Here is a 19,686-nt window from a genome sequence, read left to right as displayed (position 1 = left end):
GGTTATTAAGCAAACTCTTAATCTTTGAGGACACTGCCCTTCTACACAGCTCCTGCCTCAGGACATTGCAGTTAGGATTCTTGGATTCAGCAGAAAAACCTGTAAGGCACTATGATTTTTCTTACAGCCTTTTAATTTTGACCTGTTTACCTGTTATGGGTAAAAGGTAATTTTGCCTTTTACCTTAAGGGTTTCCTTTAAGTTTGAGCAACAGCATCTTAATACATGGCTGTTTTGATAGGAGTACATAAAGCGAATGTGAATGTAATGCTTTTGAAATGCCATGGCAAAAAAGGTAGAAACTGAGCATATTGTCTCCCTGATCAGCACTGTTTGAACTGTCTCTGACCAGTCCAACCGACTTGAGAAATCCCATCCTGTACTGAGGGTAGAAAGCTGTTTTAATTAACATGAACAAAGTAAAATGCAAAGGTGCTTTCTTCCCTGCATCTGGAGGATATTCTTTTGTATTTTTCACACCCTAAAGGTCTTCTGCATTTTGACATTGCAGCATTTATAGTGAAGATGCAGAAATTCTTAAAATACCATATAATTATGCCTCATATAATCACTTTTGTAGGGGTTGTTTCTATAAGGGTATGGATAATGATAAATTTGTTGGCAGGAACCTAGTTCTCTGCAAGACAGGGAAGAGAAAGACCTTCAAAGGTATATCTGAATATTTACTGTCATAGATGAAACCCCATATGATTCCTGAAATAAAGCAGAGATAGTTCCCTATGCTTGTGCAGAACAGAACCAGCTCAGCAGTAGGGTCCACGAGTCACAGTTAACAGCTGGTAAGTGGGGATGAGACTGACTTTCCATGAACACCAGCAATTGCAGGAACTGGTATTCTCTGCTTGGAGAAAGCTCACAGCGCCAGCTTGCTGAGAGTGCAGTGGTGTTTGTCTATCTGTGACATGATAAAATAGTTGCTAAATTGCAGTCTGTAGAGAAAAAGTAACATTTTACCCATTCAAGGGTGAATTGTCAAAATCCCGTTTTCTTAGAAAAGCATAAAAAAATTACAGGACCAAACAGAAGTGGATCTAAGTCTTATTCCCAAGAACACGTAATGTCAGGAGTAATGCTGGAAAGGGATAAGGCAGTGGTGTCATATCCATCCCCATCTGCAAATATAATTCCTTGGACGGAAAGAGTGCTCCAGAAAAGTGGTGCAATTTATTTAAATCTTCAAAGGTTTTTAAACCTTCCTATAATGGAAGGCTGTGCGCAGGAGACAGCCTGGTTTTGTCTGGCTCAAGCAATGTACCAAAGTATTTCATGTTATGTTTCCAGGCCTCCTAAAGTACCTGGCAGTAACTGTGCTTAACCATCCATCTGACTATCCATCGGTCCTAGGCTTACAATCTACCTTGCCCCAAGGTGGGAGGCACACAGCTCTGATAGTATTTCTCCAGGCTTTTCCTGAGCAAAAGCTGGTGAGGATGGAGGCATCAGAAGGGAAGAGATGGTGCTCTTTGTGGGGCTGAGGATATTTCCACAATCCTTATCTTCTAGATCTTGAGAAATGCTGCTTTCCTAAAACCTTGTTGAGTTTGAAGAATGGACTAATCATGTTCGAAATTACTCTCAGCCTCCTCCACACATAGTTTCTTTGAGGCTGCTTGACTGTGGAAAAATCTTTGACTGATCTTTTAATTAAAAGCTCTTTTTTTACCAAGGAGTTGAAGCTCTTCCTGCTTTGAAGTGGGTAACTTTTTATAGATAAACATCTCATTATGTTATGAGATTTCTTCCCCTCTCCCCTTCTGTTGCTTTTCTTGATGCGTCTCATCCTGTGTTGATAGCTTTGACGATTTCAGCCCAGTTCCTAGTGTCAGCTATTCAGGACAGTGCTAGTTGGCTCCCTTATCGCAGTACTCGGCAGAGCTAAAGCTCTGGATGAGCTGTGGAAACTAAATTGCAGTCCTCTCCACACCCCCTCACTGAAGCAGGCTGGAAACAACAATAAAACTGTGTTTGTTATGTGGTCATCACATTTTAGTAAACAAAGGGCAGTTGTAATACCAATGCAATGCATACTGGTTATTAAGCATTAAGCAAACAATTTAAAAAAAAGCTCTAGCTTTTGAGTTCTGCCCTCTGGTTCAGGGGAGGAGGATGAACCTCCTTTCATGTTTCCATTTTTGATCCCTTTTTTTCCGCACTCTTTCTGGATTAGCAGGGTTTGAGAATTCATGAGGAGAAAAGTTATTTTGGCTCAGTCAGCCCTGGCCATTTGGCCAAGTGTGGGGCAGCATTCCTGAACTGGAGGTTCAGATCATGGTTTCCTAATACAAAACACTCAACAGTAGTGCTGTGTAAAGGCATTTTCTGCTGCTCCGTTCCTCTGGTGTCGGCATGCTGCTCACTCAGTGGTACCAGCTGAAGTGTTTATGGGAAGAAGAGTGAATTAGACAGGACCTGTCTTTAACAAAGCAAAAGGAGGGAAAACCACGCAGATATTTTTATAGCCAAATCAGTTCCCTGATTCAATTCACAGTGTGGCCTCACGAACAGTTAAATAAACAGGTTGAATAAATTAGCCTTCTAGTTGTGAAAATGTTGATAGCGAGCATTTCTCTGTTTAAAATTGCGTTTTGGTTACCCTTTGTGCTTATAGATGTGATGTCAGGTAGATTTTGGTAGCTTAGAGGAGTGATCCACAGGACCTGACTTGTCTGGAAGGAGCAGGATTCTTTTCACTTTTCTTTCCTATTGGATTCTTGGACCAGGAGGTTTTAGGTAACTCTTCTTCATTAACTCCCAGCCACAGATCAGACACTAACGTGCAGTTGTGACAGCCATTGCGTATGCACTGTACATGGAGGAATGTATCTACTTGCTACTCCATGATGGCCGTTATTAACTGAATTTACATGATTAGATTTATGTTGTTTTTTTGTTTCTTTGCTTTTTAATTTCCCGTATTTCTCGAAACACTCAATGCTGGTATTCTAGCTAGTATAATTGTATTTTCCAGAAATGGAAGTACAGTTGTCTTGTCACCACTGTTAACCCAGTAATGGCCGAGTGACAAATCTAGGTTAGATTAGTTGGGAAGTGGTTTTCCGAGCTGAAGAGAATTATCTCTTGCTTGCAAGCTAGAATCAGGGAAAATCCTGGCATTCTTACTCCAACTAAGAGCCATTTATCTCAGGAAAATCCTAGTACAGTCCATCAGTTAAGAAATAAGCTTTCTGCTTTTACCTCAGAGCCAATCCACTGCTTTTTCTGAACAGCACCTTCCTGGGGGACGTGTTAGTAAACTTCAAGGCTGTGCCCCAAAGCAGTTGCTAACTACTTTCTGGACAGCAGAATCCTCAAAACTAGCAGGCAAACAAAGGAAACCCCAAACTTGTCTACCAGATCAAACTAAAGATCTCTTATTTCAGTGGAACACCAGAGGTTTTGTCTCAGTTCACTGAAAGATTCACAATTACGGATATTTTTCTCAGTTTTTTTTAAGTTGTTGTTGTCTTAAAAAAAACAAAGCAAACACAACACTCTCCCAGAATAGAGTTTGGCTTAAAATTAATTTTGCTGTAGGTATGAGCTGGTTATACCTGATCTCATCTTGTTTTGACAGGTGCATAGGCAGGAAATGTTCCAGAACAAACAAAATTGGGAAGTATCACAGTACACAGAAATCTCTATAATGTTGGAGAGCTAATGTCACAGGTATATAGAGTCAAGGCCCTCATAAGGAATATAAAAAGTATATATTTTTTTAATCATCAGCTATGAAGTTTGTGGAGATTGTAAAATTGAATTAAAAGCAGCGTTTAGGAGTGACTTTATTTTAAAAAAGGAAAATGCTGGATTTCTGTAAAAATCCACCAGATTAATTCTGGCATAATGCTACATACAGAAAATTTTAGTAATTCATTTTTGGGGGGTAGAGAAGGAGTATAGTTAGCAGGTGACTAAAGTTTTTGGCAGGCCCACTGGTATTAACGGTTCCCAAAAAAAGTAGGCTTGAGTTTACTGGGGGGACATTCCAGTAAGTGTGTGATATAGAGTTTCTCTGAACATTTGCTAGACCATCTGCTTTGGATGTCTCAATGTTTGTTATGCCAGGTTGCTGGGTAGTCTAGAAATCCAAAGCAGTGCAGTGGTAGATTGCAATTATGCGTGTACTGCACCCGCATTGCCAGAGATGATGTACATTGTTTGGTTATTCCATGGGTTTTTGTATTCCTCGTTTCAGAGGTGAACGCAGTGGTACCCTTGTGATTCTCTTGGTGCCAGAGGCTTTTGGCACAGTGAAGCCCCTTGGATGCTTCTTGGACTCTTGAGTAGATTTAAAAGGGAAATATGTATTTGTGAAAGCAAATGCTAGCTAAGGATACATACACATAGAACAATTCTTGCCTCTGGTTAGCTTTGCCAATGTACTTCACAGATGTATCTTTGTTCCTTAGCCTTCTGAACAAAAGTTTCCTCTTACAGTGCAGCCTGCGCTGTTTTTGTACTGGGTACAAGACTATATTATATTCAAGACAGGCATATCTAAGCTTGAGTTTTCATTTGAAACTTAACAAACCTTCAGAAAACCCAAGTAAATAGCATAAGAAACGTTCAGAGGGACTCTTGTGTATGGACACTGGCATGTCTCTCAGTGTAAAGAGATTTTTAACTACTCCTTCTGTTATTCAGAGAGGAATTGTATGTGAACAGGCACATAGAGAGGAAAAAAAGTTGGCTGAAATTCACAATGAGACTTTGTGAATAGGATTTTGATCAGATCTTGTCTCATTTACCTTCTGAATGCAACCTTCTTTCCACTGTAATAGCATTGAGCTGTGACAAGGTGAACTTGAGCTTCAGTTCTGGTGGCTGTGCTAAGAGCTTGGAACCACCAGGTGCTGAGAAGAGCTTACTTCCTATTTGCATTTTAACACTTTTTTTGAAGAGTTAGATGTAACTTTCTATATAAGAAGGAACAAGATAACAGACTTATCAGGATTAATCCAACAAACTGAAAATAAAATATTTGTGATCTTTAAGAAATTCCTTAATTATGCAGCAGAGATTCCCATGGTACCTTTTCTTCTAAAAACTATATAACTTGCTGAAGGGGACTGTGTAAACAGGGCCTTTTGTGGATCCTAAGAGTACTGGATAGTACATTTGTACATTTTTTCTTGTTTTAGATGCTAAAATTTGAACTGAATGGAGATGCTTCAAATATTACGTCATCTCTCCTAATGGGTTACATTCCTACCATGGGAGAGTCTCTTCTAGTGGCCACCCTTCAAAAGAATGTCGTACCTGTGGTTCATCTGCAAATTTAAATTGATGACAAGTAGTCTTGTCATGAATTAGTCTTTGAATTACCAAAATAGTGCCTTTTCTCCTGTGCTTCTTGCACCCCAGATCTCTAGACTCATATCTTCTAAGTAAAACAAAAAATAAGCCAACCTTTACAAAGTCTTCAGCTCTAATGTCAGTGGTCTCTGTAGTCTTAAATTAGGAATTGCCCGGATGGAATTGATGAGATCAAGGTGCTTATTGCTGGTTTAGTTGTTTTTTTTTTTTTTTTTTGGAACCTCTGGTAGTGTAACTTTTCAGATACAAGTATCTGTTGTTTCCTAATACTCTATAATATAATTTTTATTTCTCTTTGGTCTCTTACTCTCTTCCTCTGTGTCAAATATCAGTACTCAAGTTGCTTCCCTACACTGTCCACAATAATGACATAGATTAAAATCCTTGCATTAAGTCTTTTTCCTTTTTCCTCCTGTTGCATATTGTACCTGTTCCACAGGGAATGCAGTCAGGCAGTTCAGACAGCTCAACAGGCCATTAAAATTCTTCAGAAAAAGGAGTTCATGTTGTAATTACTTTTTAGTCTCAATGTTTGCTAAGTAAAGGCCTTATTTGAGCAGATATTTCTTCCATATAATTAGTGTTAGATTATCAAAACCACCTTTGTTGTTCCACAGCCATCTCCTTGTCTTTTTTTTATAGCTAGGTGGAGTCCAACTGAACCTTCCCAAAGAGTTGCTGACCTATAAAGGTGTTGGCTCTGACTAATACTCTGCAAACAGACTCATTCAGGAGAGCCATGACTGGCCAAGCCCAGGTTTGCTTTGTTCACTGTTGCATAAAGACCAAGTAGCAGAAAACATTGTCTTTCTGCAGGACCGTGCTAAAAGAGATAGAAAATGGTATGCTCATCCAAGTTACTGAGGATTATCCAAAGGAGCACCCGACACTGGTCACTGAAAAACGCTGACAGCTAACCCATTCAGCTCATTCCCTTTGTGTATCAAGGAGATAAAGGTGTAATAGTTTGTCACAGTATAATAGTGTCATTCTTTATCCTGACTTTTACCTAAGTTGATGTGGACCAGAAGTTTTAGACATTTCACTCTTGAATATGAAGTTCTAAACAGCTTAAGCAGTTTTGAAAATAACAGTAGGTGCTAATCTGCATCCCTTGGCACCTAGGTATCTTTGAATGTCTAGCCTTCTGCATCCAGTCCCACTCTTTCTCTCCCAAGAAGCACTTAAAACTGATTCAGATCTTCTTCATGAGTTGATTTAGTCATGTGCATCCATTCAGTATTTGTTATCAAGCCATCTTACTGTTAGCATGACCAGAGGCTTAAGGATAGGAGCATTAAACGATGTGGCAGAACATGTATAGGGATTTTGCCTGTGTGTAGGTATCTGTATGAAAGAGCATAGCAGCACAGGTAAGGGTTGCTGTTGTATCTGCCCTACTTTTTCAGCAGTTATGTTTGCTTTTTCTCATGTCACTGCGAAATGTGTCAATGTGTTTCTTGTTAATTGGGATGCCAGATCTCTGGTTAGCAGGGAAGTTGTTTTTTAACGGTTTCATTTGCTTTAAGGAAAAAAAAAAAGGGCAGGGAAGAGTAGGGCATTTCAGTGAAGTAGATGTGTGTGCAAAACTCTGAAATCTTTTAAAGAAAAAGTACTTTAAAAGAGTCAAATATACACCAATCCTTCTTCCGTGCTGTATAGTTATCATTTCCCAAAGGACATTCCTAGCTCACTCTTAGTCAGTCTCAATATCAATCTCGGGAGCAATGCTGGAGCAGGGTGAAAGTGATCTGCTAAGTCCCCTGGGCTTTCAGTTAAGCTTTGAGCTCTTAGTAGCTTAGCCACTTTTGGAAAATGGATTTTAAGCACCAAGTTAATCAGGTTCTTGAAAACTTTACTCTGAGTTGACAAAAAATGTGTCTAGGATCCCTGTAACATATACTACTTTATTGTAGGGAATCAACAGAGAATGAAATGGCTCCAAGCTAATACTGTCTTTTCTGATTTGGCTGTGACTAAATTCAGATCAATGATGTCATAAAGTCGCATATTAATGTGTCATGTTAAGTTGTTCATTGTGTGGCTGGAAGTGGTACTTGGGTACTGGAGTAATTTTGAAAATGGCACATAAAAGGTGCTATTACCTGCCTTGTAACAACAGCTTGTAAATCTGTTGTGAAAGTCTGACTGTTCAGTTCAATGTCTAGTGGCATTCTAGATGTCTTCAGGCATCCCAATTGCGCTCTGTCTACCTTTCAAGCAGAGGACAGGTCCCCCACAGTTACTATTACATCTTTCAGCTCAGTGAAGGTATTTTAAATATACTTAAGGGCATCTGAAATGGCACTAGACATCTGTATTTTGGCTTCCTACACTAGGTGTCATAAACCAGGTGGGATTAAGGTACATCTGTGACCCAGATTTGTTTTGCATAAGAAACTCTAAGTTGGCTAAAAATAGTAATAAAACCTTACACAGGCAAGACTGAGTATGTATGAGTACATGGCTGCATTACCTGTCTGTTGCTGTATGTTACCAATGCTGCTGTGGATCCTCAGCAAGATCTTGGCAAAGCCCAGGTGCAGTTATGCTGAGGCCAGAATCTGCCAAAGTCACAGCCAGAGGATAAGCTGAAAACCAAAACTGGTAAGAAGGACCTATTTCAGCTAAACTACATGTGGTAGAGCACAGTAAAACTGTGTGGGAGGTTTAGTGCTTTTTATTTGCTGTACAAGCATGGGCTGCTAGTAGTATTCTCCTTACTTAGCCATTCTGCTAAATGCTTCCAGCCCATTTGATTTATACTAAACTTTCCCTCATATCGCAGGAATCACTTTTGTACCTGAGGCTTGGGAGTACTGTTCAGATGGCAAAACTTATTAAAATATCTTAGCACATAGGAACAGAATTCCAGAACTGCAGAAGAATCACAGTCTTCTGTTGGCAAGGAGGCTATGAGTTAATAATCTCTTGCTGCTGTCTCTTTTGTTTTGCTATCCCTTTTTGAGGTGGGAGGGATGACAAAGAGAGACAAGACAGTGAAATAGCTGGTCTGTTGCAAATGCAGGAGTTAGAATGAGAGATGTGACAGTCATCCTAGAGCAGCAGATAATCATGAGATACGAACTTGTCTGCAGGCAACAATTTGCCTTTTGGAAACGTATGACTTTAACGTTGCAGAGTGCTATGAATAGCTTTATTTCTTGTTATCCTGCCCTTGCAATTCAAATAAGGTATCTGTTGTTTAAAAACATCACACCCAAGGTGCATCTGTCTTCATGTTTTAGTCTTACATGACTGAAATGCTTTCTGAAATGAATTGGTGATGAGCATGCTTAAATTACACAGATGAACTCTACATGCAGGAGCCTTAGTATGTACTTAAACTGTGGAAGAATTAATTACTAACATGGATTTTCTAAATATTTTGATGAAAATGTGTTTTTATTGTTCTTAGCTAAAGTGTTAAGAGGATTAAAATTTAGGACAAAAGTATAAAAGAGAACATTCCCTGTCAATTTGGTCCCTGGAACAGCAGAAGCCCATGGCATTAACCTTTGGGTTATTAATATGTTGATGGAGGGAAGGATTAAGAAAAGGGCAGGTTGTGGAACACAAATGGCACAAAGGCCAGAGGCAAATAATCTTGTATTGACTCTAGTTCCAAAAAATAGATTCAAGGTAGAAATTAGAACATTTCCAAAGGTGGTTCTGTGGTCAAATGAAGTCACGTCCCAACTGAGATTCTTCCTGTGCTCTAGGATTGGAGAAGCAGGTATTTGAGATCTTAATTATACTTAAGAGTCAAGTAAAATAAATGTAAACTCAAGGCTAGTGCTTTACTGGAAAGACAGTGATAATGTGCTATCTCAGAGCACACGGAATGTGAAGGTAGATAAACTTACTGAATCTTCTTCCAAAAATGTCATGTGTGTCCCCCCTGTGACTATGGTAAAATGTCTGCCACCTACTCACCCTTACCCTGCTAGCACTGTAATTACATTTGCTGCACTGCATGGACTTCACTTCTGAACAGCAGTCCTACGTGTTTCACCCTGGGGGATTGGGAAATGGTTTTCTGCATTCCATAGTCCATTTCCTTCTGGTTGTGGATGCCCCTGTGGGAGCTGATGTGGAGGTGCTAAGAGTTTAGAGCAAATAGAGATCATTATGTGGAAAAAATGAAGAGTAATCCTGATCCTGCCTTCTGTGAAAAGCATTGTAGCTGTGCTGAAAATGGGATTAAAATGGCTAAAGATGAGGTCAACTTCTATCTCATTGAAGTCCCACTTTGTTTCTGACACCAGTGGAAAGTGAGCGAGTATTCCCTGGCAGAAAGTGGTACAAACAGTAAAGCTGCACGGCAGACCACCAGGCAGGAGCTCCAGGGTCCCGATCCTTGCTGACTTACTGTCACCTTGGGTGAGGTATTTCATTTCTCTCTGCTTCCCTGTCTTGTAACCTAGAGTTAACAATTATGTGTTTCAGAGCATTTGAGTTAAATAGCTGTGAATTTTAAAGCACTTTGAAAAATACATGTTAAGGTGTAATCCTTCACACCTGAATAATATGGCTGATACTGAAAATGGAGTTCTTACTGGGCACCACGGTGAGGAACATGATGATGATGTGACCTCAGTCTGAGCAAAACGGGTTTTCAGGCAGTAATTCTCAGTGGAGTAATTCAGGAATAATTCCCAGTTCATCTGAAGCGGGGAACGCAAGCTGAGTCCATTAACAGCGTGCGTCTGGGACTAGGAGAATGGGAGGTTAGATATGGTGCAAAGGGAATGATAAATATACTATTGGTCAGAGGTAGCCTAAGTTTGGATACATGGGGCAATGAGAAAGAGATTGTGCTCAAAGCTGGCAAGAGAATAAGCTAACAGGTTGGGCAGGGTGGATGAACAGTGAAAGCAGGAATGAGGTGCCATGGCACCATTTCGGCCAAACAGGTATTTAATGTTTTGGGCTTTTTTTTCGCTGGAATGTCTCCTTTAAGATGCAGGGCTGACTGTTTTTCTCTTCCCTGCTCAAAAAAGCCAGCACTTTCTAGGAAGTGAAGTTCTGTGTGATTCCAGCCACTTTATGCAGCAGCATAATTAACCTTGGATCGGGTTCTGCAGCTTGGCAGGCACGTGTCTGTCTGGAGTCTCCCATAGACCATAACCAGTGTGGGGTGCTGAGCTAATCGGGTCACCAGGGTGACTTCTACAGCCCTAAATGCAGTTCCTGCATTGTGGGTGCCTCGGGCTGTGGGGCTGGCAGTTCCATTTATAACTGCTACACTGCTCAATTTCAAGGTCATTCAGAGGGGGAGTTGCCCATAAAATAAACCTCGAAGTAATGCTTATACTTGTTTCGGTGCTTTGTAGTCAACATACGTATGTATTCAGAACTATTTCTTTTCCGGGCTCTCTGTGGCTTTTTAGTATTGCATGGCACTGTTTTGGAGAGTGGAGAGAGGAAAATACATAAACACTTCTGCGTCATGAAAAAAACAGGTTGGTTAATGGTTATTGATGGATAGCAAATGCTTTGTGATTTATGACAGAACAAGTCAGCAGAGCATGGAGCCTTACAAAACACATGGGACAGGTTGAGTAAGCTCAGAACCTGCACCGGTTGGCAAGCTGGTGAAGTACAGATAATCCCAGGTAAATATCATTAATTGTTATCCTTATGTATACGTCTTACATTGCTCAGGATCATGTTGCTGTTGTCATTTGGTGGCAATAGAAGCACGCTGGTATTGCTACCAGAAGTGCTACATTTCTTTTAGGAAAAGGTGGTTTTCTCAGTGCCGTGCAATTTATGCCAGTGTGTAGTAGCATCATTGTTTGTTGTAACGTATATCATACTGCCCAGTCAGTGCTACCCACTATTTACATAGTGCTCCCCAGTCATGTGCTGACCAGATGACAGTCATGTCTCACTGCACTAGGTCCGGGGTGGGCGGGAAGGATGAGTTGTTCAGGGAACTTGCTTTGTCATAATATTATAACAGTAGAAAAACCCTTCAGGTTGAATAGAAGTCCAGGACATGACAGAAGACTTTAAATCCACCCTTTAGGTGCCACTGAAGAACATGTGGCCATTTGTAATGCGTATTTTACATCTTAAATCTATAGTATGATTATAGCTTGCGTGAGTACTGCTTCTCTACTCGGGGCACCGTCGTCCTGTATGTTCGAGAGACGCATTCAAACAAGGCCGTGCGCGCTCTCGCCTGGAGGCCTGGGGCTCACCCCACCTCAGCCTTTGCTTCTGAGCAAGAAGGAGCTGTGCTGAGCTGGAAGCAACACATCACGTCATGGTCTGTTCAGTTTTCCTCTTGTCCTTCATCTTATGGTGTTAGCTGCAGTGACACTAAAAGCGTCGCTCGTCTGCTGAGCTCAGTGTGAATGGGGCTTACAGGTGCTGGAACGTGGCAGTTGGGAGCCCTCAGGTTAAGAAGTGGGATGAACAGTGAGCCGGGGGCCTGCGGTGCTGACAAGTGAAATGAGTTCTCAGGTCTGGAGTTGCACCAGCAGCCATTTGAGTTGCAGTGGAAAAACTGCCCTCTCCTCCCGCGCTGGGCTTTCCGCAGGGGAGCCCGGAGCTGCCCCGCCATGTTGGCGTCTCCAGCTGTAAAGGACTAGATGAAGCTGTGTGGGCTGCTCGCTGGCCAGCCAGGCCCGCCCTGCTATCTCTCCCCAGAAACACTGGAGCCTTTGTCTCTGGCCTTATCGTGCCCCTGCCGCCACAGAGCCCTCTCTGTGCTCTCCTCCCAGCACAGGCCTTTGTTCGGGGTCCTTTCTTCAGCTGCTCTTTGTCTGGGGTGTTTATTGCGCCTGCTGCAGAGTGTGTGTAGTGTCGAGAGAGGAGGAGGGGCTCCTGGCTGTGTGGGTTTTAGAAACCTAGTGCGTTCTTCACAAGGGATGCTGAGCAAACTGCGTGTTGTTAATGTTAACCCTTCGCTTCCCTGCATGACTGCGAGAGATTTCCTCGATGTGTGAAGAATGCTCTGGGAGGCTAATGGAGCTGCTTGCTGTGTAAGGCAGCAGCCATGCAGTTGTGCAGCAGGGAGTCTGCTCCCCCTTTGGCCTTAACTGCCCTTTGGTTTTCTGTGAATCCTGCGCAAGTGTATCGGCAAAGAGAGCCTCCCAAATGCGGGGAGATGCAATTGATTTGAGGATTTCTCCCCAGAGTGCTTCTGGAACTTGTTTTTATTGCAAATACTGGCGTACTAGCCCTTTCTGTTTGCATAACTGCTTCTTGCATCCTGTTTATGTGGCTACATCAGACAATATCTCTTCATTGTACCACATCCTAAAACTTATGGCTCTGTACTGTAGGTCTTTTCCTTTTGAGTAAGGTCCTTAAAATAGGAATTTCATAGTGTTGCCACTTATAGTGGCATATAATACCTCCTCTTTGAACCAGCTTCTTTTCTTTAACCAGCTTGTTAATACTTTTGTGATTAGGATGGCTCTTACTGTTTCTTCAGTACCCATGGTCCCATATTCCAAAAAAGAGCTTTGGAAGATGAAGATCAGTAACTCAAACTTTTATTTCCCTTGTAATCACATAATGCTTTGCATTGGGGGGGGGGGGGGACACAAAACAAAAAAACCACCAACAACATCCTTTTGTTTTTCCTCTGTAAGAGGATGGGAATTTATAATGTGAAAAATCTCTTATCCGTCTCTGAGAAGCTGCAGCAACACAATTGTCTTAGTGTTAGAAGTGCCAGGAGAGTTTTGTATTTCACTGAATCTGCAGTCAGCATAAATGTTTCAGACCTTTTTTATGATGATCTGCATAAGCTGAGCATAATGCAAATACATTAGTTTTGTGTGATAAAATACTCATGTACGATAAAAATACGTTTTTTCAAAGATGGTATGTTTTCTTAAGTTACGGAACTTTCCCCCAGAAATTAATAGGTTTAAATTCAGCATTTCACAAAGTAGTGTAAAGAATTTTTATTTTCGAATAATTAATATCCTGGTATTGGGGCTTGCAGTTCATGTGTTGCACCATCTACATATTGTATTATTACACTGGGAAAAAGTGCAGCAGACTGTGTCCCTTTGCGGGGGGTGGGAGAGGAAGAAATGCAAAATAATACAAGCCTTTGTGAAACATGAATCCACACAGTCATGACTAAACCTATTCAAACACTCAGGTGTTTTTTTCCAAGACTGCTCTAGGCTCTATCATTGTTGTGTGACTTGTGTACTATATGAACTAACTCAATTTGCCTCATCTCTTCAAGGAACTGTTTCAGCTGCAAAGCGCACAGGGATTCCAGCACCCCGGGAAATATCATCATCTGTATCCAGAGAGAGAGCTGTATTGCGTGGTCAAGTCAATACTAGGAAAACACAACCCAGCCCTACCTCTTCTGGTACACCGACTCCTACCAAACACGTGCGCCCCACTAGCAAGTCCAAGCAAGAGAATGAAACTGGTGACAAGGCTGTTCTGGAATCTCAGGTTAAAGAACTCCTAGCAGAAGCAAAGACGAAAGATTCTGAAATTACCAAACTCCGTTGTGAATTGAAGAAATGCAAAGAGAAGGGGTCACTTAATGCTGAAGGAATGGGTGCTTCCAACCAAAATTTAGAGACGATATCACCTGTTGACATAGATCCATTAATACGGACCCTTCAGGAAAAAAACAGGACTTTTCAAAAAGAGCTTGCTAGCTTGGGAGAAGAAAATCGTGTTTTGAAAGAGAAATTGCTTTACCTAGAGAACTCTCCTCTCTCAGACACAACAACAAGCAGTGCAGGTGACAGCAGCCTCCCAACCCCAACTACCCAAGAATCCAGTTTTGGAAGCCCATCAAAAAACGTGTCAAGAGGTGAAATGGATGAGCACAGGCAGCATGTGAGTGGGGGCGCGCTGTGCAATTCAGGTTCTTCCAGCAGTGATGTAACTAAAGCTTCCTTGTCACCTGATGCATCTGATTTTGAACATATAGCAGATGTACCTTCCAGGCCAACATCCTCCAGCAGCAACCACTTCAGAGGTTCCAAATGCTCCACTACAGGAAGTTCTCCAAACAATATTAGTGACCTTTCTGTTGCATCTCTTACAGAGAGAATACAAAAAATGGAGGAGAATCACCACAGCACAGCAGAAGAATTACAAGCCACTCTGCAGGAGCTGTCGGATCAACAGCAAATGGTGCAGGAGCTGACAACAGAAAATGAGAAGCTAGTGGAAGAGAAAGCTCTTCTGGAGACTTCCTTTCATCAGCATAGAGATAGAGCAGAACAGCTTAGCCAAGAAAATGAGAAGCTAATGACTCTCCTCCAAGAGCGATCCAAGAATGAAGAAAGCAGAGCTCAGGAGGGGAAGGTCCTTGAACTGGAACAGAAATGTGCAGAAGTTCTTGAAAAAGCACAATTTGAAAGAGAGAAATTGCTCAACATTCAGCAACAGTTAACCAGCAGCCTACGAAGCTTAGAAAGGGAGCATCAAGATGCCCAGCAGGTGATTAAAAGCCTGAGAGAAGAAAATGAGAAGCTGCTTAAACTTCTAGAAGTGGAACAGAAGAGCAACAGCACAGTGACAAAAACTCTGGAGGACTGTAAAATTGCCTTAGAAGGTCTAAAAATTGAGAACGGCTCTCTCAAAACTCAGTTAGAGAGTGAGAAACAAAAAGCCGCAGAAATCAATGCGATGGGGTGTACTACAGACAATTCTGAGGTGCAAGAGATGCTGAAAGTAGCCCATGCAGAAAAGGATCAGTTAGAAGCATCTTGCACTGAGCTTAAACAAGAGCTGCTGAAGGCAAACAGTGAACTGAAGCACATTCAGGGTCTGCTATCTAAGGTACAGCAGTAACAGCTGTATAATATAATAGTTGTTTGTCTGTCCTTCCATAAACAGGTAATTGTTGGTCTTCAGGTTATCATGGAGCCATTGATCACAAATTTCCAGGATTTAAATTGCATGAATTAGTTTTGAATGGAAGCTGGGGTCATATGATACTGTTTCTGGTTCTGCTGCTATATGCATATTTTCCCAGGAATAACTGTTAGCATAGCTATGTTTGTAAATTCAAAACTAATTTCCCCTACTATCTTCTGCAGAATTTACTATTTTAGTAAATAGAATTGTGTTTATCAAAACTGGAGCAAAAGAACAGGCCAATAAATAATTACTTTAGTATTATGTGAACAAATATTAGCAAAAATCAGTTGGTAATCCAGACTGGAGAAGGGCATGAGTAGTTAGTAACAAATATTAAATACTGAATAATTAATAACGATTAATTAGTAATGAATTATAGGTGTCACTGGTCATGAGAACACTAGGACATGAGCTAATGCTCAGAGAAGCTGATATTTACAGCAACATGACTAATGATGCACAGTCAAGCTCTAGATGAGATAATTTTCGTAAAACTAAAGTATTTTTACAAAACTGAGAAGTGTTCTGTTTTGGGATGGGTAAAGCAATGGCAAAAAAATAGATTTATTTTCAGACAATTTTTTCCTGCCTCATTTGGTAGTTTGTAGCTTTGCTCCAAGCAAGCTTAAGTCGGTTACGGTTTCTATTCTCTGTGTGATCCCGAATGTTCAGAAAAGAGCTGCAATGTGAGGCATCATAGAACAAGTGTTAATAAAGCACAAGCTAGTGATGATGTCCCACCACTGCAGAAAGAGTGATAGTCAGTGTGTGCAGCCTTTCCTGTGTGGGGAAGGGATCATGAGAAGAACGGTAAAATTGGCTAGTTGCAGAGGAAGAGAGCATTGCCAAAAAGCACCTCCAGGATTTGAGAGATTTAGAAAATCCAGATGTCCTTTCAGCTTAAATAGGTGACCACAGCAAATGGAGTTAGTAGAGGAAGCTCCCAAGTGCTTGCTAGAGCTGTAGTTTCTGAAGAATAAATGCAAAACTGCTGATTGCTCAGACTGTACCAAACTTTTATTGCTTGGTTTTGAAACCACAGATTTCCTCCTTCTTACTCTTCCTTTCCCTTGAATTAAGCTGTTTTGAATCATTGGCTATTTGTGACACCCAAATAAGACCACAGGCTTCTGTAAGGCTGCCCTTCAGTCAGGCTGTGCTAGTGCTACTCACTGAATTGGCAGCCTATGCTTTGCTTTTCCATAACTTGTTCGTACTTGGAGATCTCCCTCAAACCTGGAATCATAGGTCTGTGGGCCTGAGCCAACAAACTGAAGTGCAGCAGATTCCCCCTTCAGTAATTCCAGATGTCCTATATCCAGAAAATATACTTACCTGCAGTAGCTAGCTCTACTACCTATGTTTTCACAATCCATTGAAAATGCACATGGTAAAAGCAGCAAAACTGTTAATGTGGATAAACTGATTGTTGTCTTGGCCCTAAGGCAGTTTCATAATGTGATACATAGATAGATGTGGAGGTTTCCAGGAGTATAATTCCTCTCTGTCCATTACCTGCAGAGATCGGTTGGCAATTACGGTCATCATATAGAAAATTTAATTTCCATTGTAGCATCTTGTTCTATTATCTTTATTACCAGCTAAGAGAACTGACATTCATAGCTCATTTATGTTTCCTGAAACTGTCTCATTCACATTGAAACTCAGTTTTATATAATGCTTAGAATACAGGTTCAGTTCTTAAGTCCATGAGATGCCCAGTAAAATTGCGGAGTGATATCTCTTAAAAATTAGACAGACTTGCAGCTTGCTTTCCTTCCTTCCAGGCTGAGAATGAGTGTGGTCAGCTGAAGGAGGTGTGTGACCGGCAGGCTGAGCAACTGAGCAGGACCAGCCAGAAGCTGCAGGAAAAAACAGCAGAGAACGAAGCAGATATAAAAAACCTGAAAGAGACTATTTTCGAGTTGGAGGACCAGGTGGAACAACATCGTGCTATAAAGCTTCACAATAACCAGCTCATCAGTGACCTAGAAAGTAGGTGGAGCTGAAAAAAGGATTTAAGTGGACTTATTCAGGGGGCTCAGCTATGGCTGCAACACGGAGGAGGAGGCATGTCTTGATATGTGTGACAAGGGCCTCACTTGTAGAAGTATTCCGATTTTGGCCAGTCCTTACTGTTCATGTGTAAAAGTCACTATTGTAACAGTTACTGCTACAGGAATAATATTAGAGACAGTGTCTGAGCGTCATTCTTCAGCGAATGGGCAATCTTCATTTTTCAGTTGCCCATTCTAGAAACTGGAGTTACTGGCCTTTTAAAGAGCTTTTAGGGAATAGCAGCAGCAAGAGCTGGAAAGTCGAGGTTGCTGTCGTGTTGTGTAAGGGTAGCTGCCACCTGGTGGAATGAGTGGCACAGTGTCACCTCAAGCGCTCCCGTGGTGTGTGTGCAGAAGTGATCCTGTACATGTGATTCTGTGAATTTAAAAGTCAGGTTTAATGCCTCAAAATAGCGACTTATTTCAGAGATGTTTGAATAACAAATCTACTGTTGATTCCATTCCTGATCCATTGACAGAGTATCTTAATTTCAGTTGTCTGCTCTGCCCCTCCCATTTTCACTCTTCACCCTTGCCGTTATGTGTTTAATTTTTCCCTTTTTTACTGTTCATAGGTAAAGCAATGAAGCTGGAAGAACAAAAGCAAGATACAGAGAGGCAGCTGAAGGCTCTGACTAAGCAAATGAAGGTAAGGCTTATACTCCATGACAAAGCTAAGCTGAGCTTTTATTGCAATATTGGATTTGAGAGAAGCATTGTGTTTTTCTAGAACAATTGCAGAAAGTTCTTTCTACGTCCTTTCATTCTCCATGCTCTTCACTCATTTTTAGCTGCATCTTTGCCTGTGAAGGAAAAATATAATACATCCTTTGCAAATTACTTTTTTTTTTCCCTACCTGTGAACTTCTGCTACTTTGGAACAGCCAGCTGTTCCTGCTTCATGACTCATTAGTAGCAATGAGCTCTTTTCAGCAACAGTGCTTGTAGTAGTATCACAAGTCTGAATGATCAATAGCTATAGGAAAAATTTTGATTGTACTTTTTGTATTGGAGCAGAGATCTGAGCATCAGTTTCTTTTTCGGCAGCTTTGTTGATACTGTGTAGAGGCAAGTATTTAGCTTGACCTTGGCACCACCTTGAAATTGTGGTGAAATCCTGGTCGCTTGTGATCACTGAAAGGAGATCAATAACCAAGTGCTGAGCTCTGCATTTTTACAGCAAACAGTTTGGGGTTCTAATTGATCTTTTTTAGGAAGATACAGAAGAGTGGAGGCGTTTTCAAGCTGATCTGCAGACTGCAGTGGTTGTAGCCAATGATATTAAGTGTGAAGCCCAGCAGGAGCTCCGTGTGGTAAAGAGGAAGCTTCAGGAGGAAGAGGAGAAGAGTGCCAGGCTGCAGAAGGAGCTGGATGAAGTGAAGGGCAGCAGCAGGTTGGTTACTTACAAAGGCTAAGACTTGATCTCTGTGACTGTTAACATGCATGCAAACAGTGCTTTGTCAATAACTATTCATTGGCTTGGATGTGCATGTTGTCTGTTTTTAACTCTTCTGACAGATTTTGTTGTCTCTTATTCTAAGATGTTTCTGTTCTTTTTCTTTTTGGCGATCTAGTTCTGTCAACTAGGCCATGAAGGTTTTAATCAGCAAATATTAACAATTGCCAGTATCCTCTTCTAGCTTTGTTCTCAGTATGGTATTCCACTGTGTTTTATTGCCTTCATAACTCTGTGCAGCTGTATTAAACTATCTGTGAAAAGATTGGTTGGCTACATATATTCAATGGGACATCCAGAAGAGAACTACTTAACCTGAGAGTAGTCAAGGACTGTATGTTCAAATTAAAATGACGATTAGCTGAACTTCTTTGTTCTGCAAGTCTGATATATGTTGACTGAGTGATCAATGCAAGTAGTAGGATTCCTCATCTCGCATCTCCTGTCCTTAATTTGAAACCTATTATGTGGTTAGCTTGTGTTAAATGGTGTGGACTGTGGCCTGGGTTACCGTTTAGCCCAGCAGTGACTTCTTCATGCAATGGACCCACCTGTAAAACAATTGGTGTAGTCTCAGTGGTTGAGGAGGGAACAGTAATTGTGAACCGTTCAGAGATACACCCCAGCGTCGTAAGCTGTATATGTGGGGCTTCCCTCTGCAGGAGCATGGTAAGAACAAAAGTGACTTTTACAATTGAACCTGGAGCTGGTACAGATGCCTTACAATGTGGCTTTTATGCAGTGCCTGACCTTTTATGTACCACCTTTCATTCCAAAAATCATACTAAAGGTGAAATACTAAATAAGAAGAAATGGAAAACAAAAAATGTATTAGAAGGAAGAACCAAAGTCTCTAAAGATGACTGTGCTTTGCTCTTTTTTTGCATTGACACAAGCAGAGCCGACAGAGCTGCAGTGATGAAAACTTGTACAGGGGGAACCAAGACGGACAAAATAACACAAACA

General features: G+C 41.2%; 1 protein-coding gene across 1 annotated transcript in view; it reads left to right on the top strand.

Annotated features, from left to right (window-relative positions):
* Positions 1-19,686, top strand: part of SPECC1 (sperm antigen with calponin homology and coiled-coil domains 1) — a gene marked incomplete at its 3' end in the record, with an annotated part of 75,174 nt that overhangs the window by 21,991 nt on the left and 33,497 nt on the right. Inside the window, exons 3-6 of the mRNA XM_082008628.1 lie at positions 13,559-15,126; positions 16,995-17,202; positions 17,840-17,913; positions 18,479-18,657. Of these exons, the coding sequence (XP_081864754.1) occupies positions 13,559-15,126; positions 16,995-17,202; positions 17,840-17,913; positions 18,479-18,657 (2,029 nt within the window). The remainder of the gene's footprint in view (positions 1-13,558; positions 15,127-16,994; positions 17,203-17,839; positions 17,914-18,478; positions 18,658-19,686) is intronic.

Source organism: Phaethon aethereus, assembly GCF_964289735.1.
Source record: "Phaethon aethereus genome assembly, chromosome: 19".
In the NCBI taxonomy this organism is placed as follows: domain Eukaryota; kingdom Metazoa; phylum Chordata; class Aves; order Phaethontiformes; family Phaethontidae; genus Phaethon; species Phaethon aethereus.
Note: the sequence above shows the minus strand (reverse complement) of the source record. Positions and strands in the feature narration are given on the sequence as shown.